A 13,198-nucleotide genomic window follows, 5' to 3' on the forward strand; every position below is an offset into this window, starting at 1 on the left:
GCTGAATTTCAGCTTTGCAATATCAGTGTTTGCTAGTGCCCCTGGCATTCTCAGTCTGAATGATGTATTTAACAGCACCTTTTAGAAGAACACCTCTGAGACACCAATATGCCCTCATTCATTACCGCCCTCAGGGGTGTGTATTTTCAAGAGGTTGCCTTTTGAATGTTTTACTGATGCAGTGTAAACTGGAACTGTAAAGGTTTTTGAAACCTGTGTCATTTACATTGTTATTCTAATGTGAGAATGCTGTTTACTGATAATACCCATATTCAATTATGTAATCAAAAACGTAAACTTCATTCAAATAATTTGAATTCAAAAACCTTTTCGACCTGTTGCTTTCAGATTAGTGTTAAAATATATCTCCACTCCAATGATGTTCATTGTCTCAGCTTGTATCCCCAGCAGAGAACATTTCTCAACATGACAACACCTCCATAATATGCAGTCAAGCCCGAGGCAAGGTGTAACTGAGATCAGATTTTTATTAAGCAGGGACAGGAAATAATGTTATTGCAAATGCAGTTGTGGTGCATTCCCTTTCAAAGACACACAAGATCTCCAAAGAGACAACTGCAGTCTAAAACCAAGAGGAGTCTATTGCTGGTTCAACAGTTAGGCTAGGTTGTTTGTTCAAGACACATCTCTCTGTGTGAAGAAGTGGCACCTGTTTTCTTATACAGATTAGATATGACAGGTGTGCTGTAATTGAATAGTGTAGAAAGACAGTTGAGTTGCACTCTAGAGATGAACAGAAGATAGAAACCTATTGAACATTTGTTCGTGTGGTGCTGGCAATTGCTCATCACAAATTCACACATTGAACTAAGGCTACGCTTCAGAGCTTTGAAATCTGGATTAGAATTACTATTTCATACTGAAAATAAGAATTGGAGGCAACAGGATCTCGGGACAGGTATAGAGATGTACACATTTAACATAAACTTAGTAAAACCCCAGCAAGTAAATCCCCAAGACTGTTCTTAGTGCATCAAGGTAACCATACACAAACCCAATGACTGAATCCATCCAAGTAGTTATGAAGATACGCTCAAAGACGAATAAAATGGTTTCAGAGCCATATAAGCAATCCCCAATTAAGACAGTATTAATCCCCATTATTCAAACCAGAGGAGCTTTTCCGGATCTGCGGGGACACAAATGGAAATTGGGCTTCACGGCATTCAAGACAGAAAACAGGAGACACTTCTTCACACAGAGAGGCGTCACAATCTGAACAAACTCCCCAGCGATGTGGCTGAAGAGACAATTTGGGAACATTCAAAAACAGACTGGATAGGATCCTTGATCACTTAGTTATTAATGGACACCAAACGAGCACGATGGGGCGAATGGGCTCCTTTCATTTGTACACTTTCTTATGTTCTTATGTTCAGACATCCTCAAGTTCCCTTCAGTTTATACAGTCAGGCCCTCAACCCCCATCGCTACCCCCCTTCTGCACCGCCTTTTGTCTGGCTAGCTCTATTCTCTCCCTATTAATAGCACTGCTATCCCAGATGAGAACAGAGTGACGCAGGGCTGAATATTTACACCCTGTGTCTCCCATAAAGCCCAGAGCAGGTGCTTCTCCACGCCTTTGTTCTGAGCCTCTGCAGTGGGAGAGCCTGTGAGTGCTAGGCTGCCACCATGGATGATGTTTATAAAGCCGCGGTAAGTGTGTGGCTCTGCAAACCAGGGGCTAAGGGTTTTTCACCTGTGGTATTGTGCCATTTCTTTTGTCTGCTATTGAAAATGATGTAAAACTATGGGTTAGCATTATGGCATTGCCAGGTGTTTTAACATGGTAAATAATATCAACATGGTATAAAATGCTATTGTTTTTTTTTTGTTTTTTTTTGTTTAGGGGCATAGTTTTCCAATCTGATCAAGTTCCACAAAGCATGTGTTCGTTCATGTTAGGTTGGCTTGTTATATTTGTACATCTCTACTAAAAAGGAAAATCTGGCAATATTTCTATACAAAAAGGCATATATTATTGGATATTTCGGAGATCTGGATACAGGTATTTGCCAGAGCTAAGCTGTGAATGGGAAAAGGGACTTTGTTTAAAAGTAACTTGATGATTCATTGTCAGATTTACTCCAGTATTCCAGAGTGTTACTGACTGGGTGAGGTGCGTACGTCGCCCTGCTATGAATGGCACAGTGTCCATCTGGGAGATTCAAGCTAAAGATGGTAATATCAGGGAGTGTAAAGCAATAAGCCTTGTGTAACAGCGTCACGTACAGCCCTACAGAAGAATAGGAAACTGAGATAGGTCATCTCAACAGACCTACCCAAGTGCTGGTTCTGTGGCTTTGCAATACCAATTTCAAATTCAAGTACTACAATTCAAATTTAGGGTATTTGGAAATGATTAACTATTCTAATGTGTGTGTGTGTGTATATATATATATATATATATATATATATATATATATATATATAATTCATTATTTATTTAAACTAAAACATTAGAATAATTATGACAATTGTTGTAGAAAGTATCAGTGATAGACAAAAAATATGAAGGGCCATATTCATAAAATGTTACCACCTGTTTCTTTTTATTTTGCACCATTGGGTGTTTGCTTTCCATCTTTTAAAAAATGTGATAACACATATAGGGATTTTAAAGTTTAATTATTATGGTTAGAGGATCTAAAAATTATCTTCACTGAAAATCTGGTATTTCTAATGAAATCATCCCTGTGGAAACCCCACTGCCTGTTTTATACATGTGTAAAACTGAATGTAACTCAGTAAAAGAGGGTTCCTTACCAAGTATTAAGCTGCATCCTGGTAATCAATAAATTACCAATACCAAAAGTCATACTGAATTACAGCAAGATAAACAAGTTAGTTAATTTGGTAGTGTATCAAATACAATTAATCACTTACAATTAATTTTTGCAGCCCTTGTAAATAACAATAGTCTTTGCCGGTATAGGCTAGCCAAAGATTATAAATATGTTTTAATAATGCCTTCACCAAATTTGAACTCCAAAGCGTGAGTCCTGGAGCGTTTCTGAAACATTAAGCGGATAATGTAATGGCCCGACAATAGGACACTGATATTATAAGGCCAATAGGTTGAGGGGAAGGTGGGGACAGCTGGGACAGCTGACAATGGTGACAAATGGTTTTCAGCTCCTAATCTGTGCCAGTGTGTCCTATCCACTGATAAGAATAGCAGGGTGTGACAAGTCTGAGGAGTACATACACAGTACTTGTGCTCGTCTCTCTCTCTCTCTCTCTCTCTCTCTATATATATATATATATATATATATATATATATATATATATATATATATATATATATATGCATGCATACATGATGCTCTAGTGGATTGTGTGTGAAAAGTACTTCACGTTTTAATGGCTCAAAAAAAGGGTTCTGCAAGCTAGATGGTTATACATTAATACAAGTTGCATCAACTTAACATGACTATCGTTTTGGCTGACACTAAATTTAAATGTCACAAGTAATGGATTTCTTGATATTTAATTTATGTAATGTGTAAGTCATTAATATATATTGCTATAGCATGGCAATCAATTGACAGTTGTTTATTAAACCCTCCAATTTTTTTATATTCACAAAGAATCAAGATAATATTTAAGGGATATGAAAAGAGAAGTGATGATCCAGTAAGAATATTTAACCATATCGTTTGCATGAAATAACGTATTACTGTCCCTGATAACAGCCTAGCGGTGTTCATGTGGCTGTTAAAACATTTTCTCCCATGTAAATGTACTGGGATCAAGAATCTGTCTATTGATATCTGTTCAGATTACTTGAGTTGTGTAGGCCTTGTAATAATGTTTTGATAACAATATTAATGTATATGTGTAGCACCATATCTTTGTATTAGTCCACTGTTGCCAAATCCTCCCAAATTAATTTGTAAAAAACACTCAAAAATATGAACTGCAAATTACTAATGTATATATAGAGAAAGAAATGAATGATAATTAATGATGAAAAGATATAATCCTATTTTTTTTTACCTTCAGGTTGAAAACTTGACAGAAGAGCAGAAAAATGGTAAGTGTCTGTAAATGCACAAATTGTACTTGCTTAATTTTACTCTATCAAATTCATTTAACACATGATAAAAATTGGCCACAAATGGGTCACTTTTAGCAGGAATGTACCCAATAAACATCACACATTTCCCTGGCATCTGTGAAAAAGACAACCTAGTAAAGTAATGGATCTATCACTATACTGGAGTGATTAATTGGTTATTATATTACATTAAATTACATCAGTTGTTGAGTTGTTTTGTGTAACATGACTTTTTTCCTTTCTTCTGCTGTCAGGAAGGTGACTAATAAATATTGGGGGATAAAAGGCCCTTGATATTGCAGAAGAGAAAGAGTATATCATTTAAATACAGTGATAAATTGTGCCTCTAGAACTCACAGAAAGTTAGTTATGTCCATTGAGGACCAATTTTCCACTCCTTCTGTTATCTACGACAGTTCTGTGAAAATATATAACTCTGTATGAAATACAAGACTCTTAAACACTAAGCTTACATATTTTGTTTAGACTTATTAGTTGCCTATGCTCAAAACTACCACAACTATTTGCTTTGCACAATATTGACCCACCTTTGTGCCTTTATAGTCAACTTATGACAAGATCCTCATTCCACTTTGCACTAAGATTGGTTCAAAGGGCTTCTCTCTTCTGTCCGGGCCCTTCAAGTGTCTCAGTTCCCTCTCACTGTAGAGTTCAGGGCTGCCTTCGACATCTTCATTCAGGACGCGGAGGATGGCTGTATCAGCACCAAGGAGCTGGGCAAGGTCATGCGAATGCTAGGCCAGAACCCCACCCCTGAGGAGCTGCAGGAGATGATTGACGAGGTAGATGAGGACGGTAGGTCAGCCTGAGGATGGCGGTCACCCCCACAGCCTGCAGAGCAGAGCTCTCCTTCTGCACTAGTGATTAGTGCTGACATTATTATAGAGATACCCACAGATAATACTTCTCAGGGTGTTTATCATGATGTGACTTGGGACAAGATGTCTTGAAGTTTCCTGCCTCAGTCCTGGTTTGATTGACAACTCATTAACTCTTCCATTTCTAAAACCTGGGAACACATTAGTTGCTTGCTCCACACAGTCTCTGAAGTATTGATTTTACTAACACACCTGCTTTATTGATCAGAATTGGTAAATTGATGCTTAAATAATGAACTATAACACCAGTTAGACTAGTGCTCTCCAGGGCCACAGTGGGAGACACTGCTTTAAAGAAACATGAACTATTGCATCGGTAAATAAATGGTCATTATTTTTGCTGTCTCCAAACAAAGAACAAGAAAACAAATTGAGCATGTTGATGTTGATTAGTCTCTGAGGAGGTATCTAGTTCTGTACAAGGCTTTGTGTGCCCTGCACCTGTTCTCAGTGTGTGTGTGTGTGTGTGTGTGTGTGTGTGTGTGTGTGTGTGTGTGTGTGTGTGTGTGTGTGTGTGTGTGTGTGTGTGTGTATCTTGACAGGTAGCGGGACAGTGGACTTCGATGAGTTCCTGGTCATGATGGTGCGGTGCATGAAAGAGGAGAACAAAGGAAAGTCAGAGGAGGAACTGGCAGAGCTCTTCAGGATGTTTGACAAGTAAGACTCTCTGGACCACAGCCACAGGGCTACACACTGATCTGAGGGCCTACAGGACACATCTTCCATCTCTAATCTGGGATCAAGGATCTGTAGTTATGGAGTGAGATTATGGAATAGGTCACCATCTTGTTATGCACTTCTCTGTGTTACATCTTCAATCTGTTTAATCTCTCTGATGATCTACTTCTCAAATGTAAAATCAGCTATTGGTTTGAAAAATAATTCACGCACAAATCCACTCCCTTTGTCATGAATACTGCTGAATATGGATCTTGGCCTATGATTTTCAAAGCAGGATAGTCATGTGATGAGTGTCATACTAAATTGTATGAACCCAAAGATTTTGTGGTTTATATACATTCTCTGAGACACAAAATGATTCCTGATCCTATACTGGGACCAGTTTGAAATCCCAGCTGGGCTCCTCTTCACTGCTGCTTTCAGGAATGGAGACGGCTACATTGACCTAGATGAGCTGAAGCTGATGCTGGAGTCCACTGGGGAGGCCATCACAGAGGATGACATCGAGGAGCTGATGAGGGACGGGGACAAGAACAACGACGGCAAGATCGACTATGACGGTGAGCAGAACTGTGTCAGTGTGTGGACTTCACAGGACCAACACACTGGCTGTACAGGGGCTGACTGTCACACACTGGCTGTACAGGGGCTGACTGTCTCACACTGGCTGTACAGAGACTGACTGTCTCACACTGGCTGTACAGGGACTGACTGTCTCACACTGGCTGTACAGGGACTGACTGTCTCACACTGGCTGTACAGGGGCTGACTGTCTCACACTGGCTTTATTCCCAGTGTCCCTTACTGAGGTTGAATTAGTTGTTACAATCCGTCACAAACACTTTTTAAAGTCAGAGGGTTTTCTATAACTGAATATCTGTTTTGCAATATAAGTGCACATCAGAATGGTTGTAGTTTCTCCTGTATTTAATTTATTTTACTTATTTCTTGTTTGTCTGTAGAATTCCTGGAGTTTATGAAGGGAGTGGAATAAATCCCGAACAAACAAGAACAAACCCCTTCCTGGTACTGAACGGACCTGCTGACATCATTCACTGAGCAGAGCTGTCTGACACAGTTCAATGTATTCACACAGCACTGCTCAATGACAGTTTGCACATTGAAGCTCTAGACTGATGGTCAGATTGTATGGTAAATATGAACATTACACTGGACCTGATCTGACCATTCTGATCAAAATGAATTGGCTCATGTTCACATTCAGAACTGACTAATAATCCACCATTTGAAGAGTTTACAACATTGTGTAAATTTAATCCCAAAACACTTGTTGTTACTCTAATGTAACTTTCATATTGGTCTCCTTCAAAACTCTGGTATCTGCACAGTTCTATATGCATCACATACTGATCTACATTATCTGTTATTGCAGAATGAACAACCTTTGAATATCTGTAAACTATACAATTGTAACTTATATGTGAGATATCCTACCACTGTATATTTTAAATAAAAATGTAATCCTGTGCCACAATGAATTCCCTCACTGTCTCACTGTATGCTGTCTTCTGTCAGACTATATACACCACTTTAATACTCAGTCATTTTCCCCTGTGAGAAATGAGATAACGTCACTGTTCCCCTTAGCCAGCGTTAACTTTATATTTTTTTAATTAGCCTGTTAGACTTCATATCAGTATGGATTCTGTGCATTGGTAATGTATTGTACATTGTATACAAGTTTTATATAATGATAATATGCACAATCTATCAAGCAATGTTTATTTCATAATGTATATTTGAATGGTGAACAATTAGTTTTTACAACAGTAGTCCAGGACACAGTAATCATAAGAAAACAAAGAAAATGCACACATTGTTTTAAAAATCTGACAATGACACAAAATATATATCTCAACACATGCCTCATATAAAGTAGTATTATTTCTGATATGTTTTATGTGGTTTACATTACAGCTCTTTTTTAACTAGATCTATAGGTTCACATTGCCTTTTTGCAGTTATGTCCCATTTCATCTAATCTTTTTAACAATATAATTTCACATAAAATTAACGTGCAATTGAAAACAATTCTGTATAATAGACAGTGTCAGTCAAGTACAACACAATTACTAGTCTGTGCATTGATATGAAATATCAGAAAACTCCCATTTCATGATGGTACACAGTTACTGAAGCACAGAAGTCGTCTTTAATGTAACTTTGATAACCACATACAGCAGATGTGTGCCCCGTTATAACAGATTGGTCTCTTTAAAACAAAATCAATCTGACACTAACATTGTCCCTGACCAGCACCACGCAATTCATACATTTCTGTCCTGTTTTTATATTCTTTGGTCCATCTCTAGACTACAGACCAGTGAATATCCAATTAATTACAGACCAAATAAAACACCAGAAATAACATGACTGTATGTGAGGCAGGTCTGGAGACCAGATGACAGAGACAAGGCTCTGTGTGTGATGTCTGTGCAGAAACTCAGTTCAGTCCAGCTTCAGTCTCACATCTACACAGGACAGATGACCAGTGGGAGATCATCAGTAGAAACACCAGGATAGAAGACTGGGTAGAGTCTCTCAGTGAAGGTGTCAGTGACAGTGTGAATGTGAGATCTGGTGTCCGCATTGTAAAAGGAGACCTGCCCTCCCTCATAGTCCACATACACCCCCACCAGAGTCCAGTATCCTTCATCAGGAATCGCACTGCTCACCCCCTTCCTGTCAACAGGCTCTCTGGCAACTCCTATAAACCATTTCTTCTTCTCCCCCACCTGCACCTCCCAGTAGTGTCTCCCTGCAGTGAAGCCGTCTCTGCCCAGGACATAGGGATACCTATCAAACCTCTCAGGCCTGTCAGGGAGACGTTGCCATCTCTCTCCACGTGTCACTTGTTTCCCGTCCTCAGACAGGATGAGTCGGGGGTTTGCTGTATCAGAGTCCAGAGTCACATCAGCTGCAGACCAGAGAGGAGAGAGATGAAGAGGAGCAGCAGCACCTTACAGACCACACTGACTTATATTAGGTGCACACTTTATATTTATTTATATTAATTCAACCTTATTAAGCAACACAACTTATAATTAAAATCTAAGAATTGTAACCTGTTATCTAAATCATGGTCAGACTGTACCTGTAATTCCATGGCCAACATTCCTGGTACCATTCAGTACCATCTGATGGAACTGATATGCTCCAACGGTGGACGGTGTGAATGCACTTTAAGTCAAGGATGCACACAGATTCATGTTTGAAAAGTAATTCTCATCATCTTATATGGGTTGTGATTTTTTATGTTAAAAGTTTACATCCCTGCCCTGCAGTGGACTTCTGTGCAGGGACTACCATGCCATGCGTCTGCCAAGCTACATGGATAAATGGAATTAAATATTGGTCTCTTTCGTAAAGCACAGTTCTGCACAGAAGTTCAGAGTTGCACGATCTTCAAGTGCTGCTGCGTGACGTCACTGAGAAATCTGTGCAGAATCGCCGCAGCCCTGCGCAGCTCTGAACAGTTGCTGCAGGAGGCGAGCTGTGGCTGTGAGACAAAAGAGATGATGTAGAGATCAAGAGGGACGTGTTAAGCTTAATCGGAAACTACTGCTGCCCCCTTGTTAAGAGGTGAACGTCAACTTATCACACAATGATGCCATGAACAGCATTGCCAACACCACATCATTCTAGATCGATGCTTTAGCAGTGTCAATACTTTATCACATAATTAGATCAATTATTTTAGGAAGCATAATGTAAACCTGTGATGCACTATAAAGCTGTAACCTAAATGATTGCCAATTCAATTATTTTAATAAAAACTGTAAAAAACTCAAACAAGCAAAAACATGTAAATTACATCGATTAATGTTGGGTTTGTGAAAGGCGTTTTTCGATCGGATGTGTGTGACGTCAGACAGAGCGCAGCCACAAGCATCTGCATAGCAAGCTGTGGGATTCATAACCTTCACTATCTGAGATGGACAAGCTTATGTATGTGTGTGGGGTGAGTGTACTTACATGTACCAAGTCTCAGCATGTGGTTTCATTGTGGTTCATGTATGTATATAAAGAGATTATACAGCTACATTTATACAGATATAGAACAGGTCGCTAAGCAGGGAATAGAAAGGAAACATCACACCCACAGAGTTCTTCTGTAATTTAGTTCATGGTTTTAAATGAGAATTACAATACTGAAATACTATAATTTCCGCTCTTAAAGCATGGTGTGTGTACAGTACTAGGTTAAGGTCAGGACTGTAATCCCTTTAATTTTAACAAAGGGCTTAGAACCACTAATATAGTCAAAAACACAAATTCGGTGTCTTTGGAGAACAGCACTCATACATTAGTGAGCATGTAAATGTACATACCAGAATTAATGGGACATCTTAGGGAGACTGTAGGGGGGAGAAAGCAAAAATACTCAAAATAGTCACTTATTGATTCAATCAAAACTAATTCAATCGGAAAAGCTGCCCCATTGATTGACCGACACTTTCCCCAATGTGTTGATGCTCTAAAGCTTTAATATGAGGATCTGCCCTGAAGCTCTGCTGGGAATGTGCGTCAGTGGACGCCAAACATGCATGATGTGTCGAATGGTCTCTCATTTGTAAAATGTCTTATGTCGGGACCTTTGTTCAGTGAGGGGCGATGAAGACTTTGATGCAGTGATGGGATTTACTTTACACATGAACGGATCATTTCACTTTATATTTTTGAAGATGTATATAGTTTACGTTCTCAACACCACAAATTTTTTTTTTTTACCCAGTTCCATCTGATGACAATCAGTCACTGCAAATAATTACAACAATCTTCAAATGAAAGTCAAATTGACTGTTAAAAAGCCTTTATTAGGACATACAATTAGAATGTTAAACATGTTAGTACAGGACATTCTAAATATAAAAGACAGGTTATCTAGACAACTCTAAAGTTAAAAAAAAAAAAGTCATGAAGAAGCTGCTCAATATTATGATGACTATCGGTTTCTTCAGTTTCACAGATCGCTTATGGCAGCACTGTGGCGTTTGGTCTCATACTCAGCCCGATTAGATGCAGTGTTGTACATTTCTAGTGAAAGAAAGGAAAGGACCATTCAGGACCAAACACTTTATAGACATTCTGCAACTGAATTTATAGTAGATGTCGGCGTTTTGCTCCATGGACGAATGAATTGTATTCAGATTAACCTTTAGGTCTTCAATATTGCCTTTACAAATAAATATTGGACAGCTTTTCACTTTGTGCTTACATAAAACAAATACCCCAACATCCCTTTCCAACATACTTGTCACCGCCTATGGGGTGCGTAAGGGCGACACGCTAACGCCACCTTTGTTTGTTTAACGAGAGGACCTCGTTCACACCCGTCAATTCTCTCCCGGGCGGCTCGACCGGACCCCAGAACACCACCACATGGAAGGCAAGTTCACTTTTTTATTATAATATATAGCTAGAACAGGGCATGAAGACTGTACTAGCTCAGAACCCTAGGAAATTGGCATCCCCAAAATTCTAAAACCTATATTAATGCCTTTAATAAAAATGGGCACAAAACACTTAAAACCCTACCCAGAATAACAAAAGGGGGGTCGAGAGCCGGCAGACAGGTATAACGGGCAGTTCAGTAAACGAAGTCAGGAGAACAAGCCGAGGTCAATACACAGGCAAACAGGGCAATACAGGGAATTTGAGGTCATGGTCAAAACAGGCAGGCCAAAGATCAGGTATACAGGCAAAACAGGGAATCCAAGAAGCAGTGGTCAAGAGAAGGCAAGGGTCAAAAACACAATGAAGATTAGATATGGAAACATGGCTTGGAGACTTATGCACATGCAAACAATGACTTGGGTTGGGCTGGGTTTAAATACATTGAGTGATGAGTGGAAAATCTGGAACAGGTGAAGAAGATATTTTAATAATGCAGGACTAGAATGCCATGAAACAGGTGAAGGGTGACAATCTGGTGGCGAACTTGGGAAGTTCAGGCCAACGGCATGACAAGGAAAGCTCTTGCTCAGCAGACACTGGAGGGGATATGTGACAGGGCAGAGTTATACTCTGACTCCACACTCCCATGACAGGCTGAGCCGAGCCCACAAGTATCCTCTTCTCTAAAACAGGAAATATAAGGAAAATATTGGTGAGGCTCCAAAGGTTCATGCAATATTTTCATTTTCCCGCTTAAACCAACCTGAAAAATTGGTCTTTTCAAATATTTTCCATAATGTGTGATATTTTTGGTACATCTCCAACACTTAATTCCAGCGATGTTGGGTTTATGTTGCCCATTGTTTCTTCCACGTTTGACAGATATGTATACACACTGACTACACAATGTTGCTGAAAGTTTAATATTGTTATTTTCATAAAGATATCCATCTAATATCTTAATGCTGCACAGAAACATTGTATTTGTGTGTCATTAGTCTCTTTCTGGTATTTAAATGCCACACAGACATACCCACAGAGTTCCTTTATATTGCTAATGACCCCATTTTTACAGAACTTAGGAAATGTAACTTGTGTGGTAATGCAATCAAAATATCATGTGGCTGGGAGAAGGTCATTTTAAAATGTTATTTTACAATGTTTTGAAAATGGATGAATTTGTGTCAAAGTTCTTCGGTCTCAATTGATGTTCTGCTACTTGATGCCTTAATCCAATAATTTATTTTCTCGCCATTGAATTTGTTGAAATCTAGGCCATTTTCTTTGCAGGGGACACTTCTTAGTTGAAAATAGCAGACATGGTAACAGTGGAGTCTGTTGTACTTCTTACTTTCCTTGCAGGATTAATAATCCACATACTTAATGCAAGTATCACACTTTTGAAATTATGAAAGATTTAACTAAATGCATAGTCTACTATGTGATGGAAGTTTAGTGTTAATCAGCGAGACAGACGCATTCCTATACAACACAAAAGCATGGATTAGTTACATAGATACATTTTTGAATACAGGTGAATCATAATATTTCAATTTTTAATCCTAGCTGTCTGCCCAGAAGAAAGTGGTTGGAATGTAAAGATGAGGATAATTAAGTATTTTTCAGATTCAGTTTGGAAAAGCTGCGCCTCTTGCAATGGTGCCCCAATATGACTGTCATCGGTGCATTGATGGGGCAAAATCCAGACAAATCCGACACGTTGCAATGGTGCGGTTTGGACCACCATAAACTGCACATGGGGTCCGTTTGGAGATTATGAACACATTCAGTAGTGATCACAGCATTCGCACTGAAAAGTAATATTTTTGTTATCGGTATTTTATTATGATTTTATTATTACTTTTAACTTTCCAGTGATTTCTTCTGTGATCGTGGCTTTCTATTACTCTGACTCAATTATTTCCAAGTCTATCTGAATTGTTTGTTAAGCCTACAAATAAAGATACCGCAACATATTCCAGCCTGCAGTACAGTTGTTGATCACTGTTTAATTGAATGCTAAAACATGTACATTGGAACAACGAAAACAATGGCAATGCAATCAGTACTGCCATTAATGCCAGCATGTATTCTTTGCAAAATCTAAACATATAAAATT

At 38.9% G+C, this 13,198-nt stretch overlaps 1 protein-coding gene across 1 annotated transcript; it reads left to right on the forward strand.

Annotated features, from left to right (window-relative positions):
* Positions 1-1,552: 1,552 nt before the first annotated feature.
* tnnc1b (troponin C type 1b (slow)) lies at positions 1,553-7,160 on the forward strand. The gene is made up of 6 exons (XM_066709866.1): positions 1,553-1,677; positions 4,027-4,057; positions 4,751-4,897; positions 5,523-5,637; positions 6,085-6,221; positions 6,624-7,160. The coding sequence occupies exons 1-6, from the start codon at positions 1,654-1,656 to the stop codon at positions 6,653-6,655; spliced, it is 486 nt and encodes a 161-aa protein (XP_066565963.1). The 5' UTR covers positions 1,553-1,653; the 3' UTR covers positions 6,656-7,160.
* The last annotated feature ends 6,038 nt before the right edge of the window (positions 7,161-13,198 follow it).

The sequence above is a fragment of the Amia ocellicauda genome, chromosome 7 (genome assembly GCF_036373705.1).
Source record: "Amia ocellicauda isolate fAmiCal2 chromosome 7, fAmiCal2.hap1, whole genome shotgun sequence".
Classification (NCBI taxonomy): Eukaryota; Metazoa; Chordata; class Actinopteri; order Amiiformes; family Amiidae; genus Amia; species Amia ocellicauda.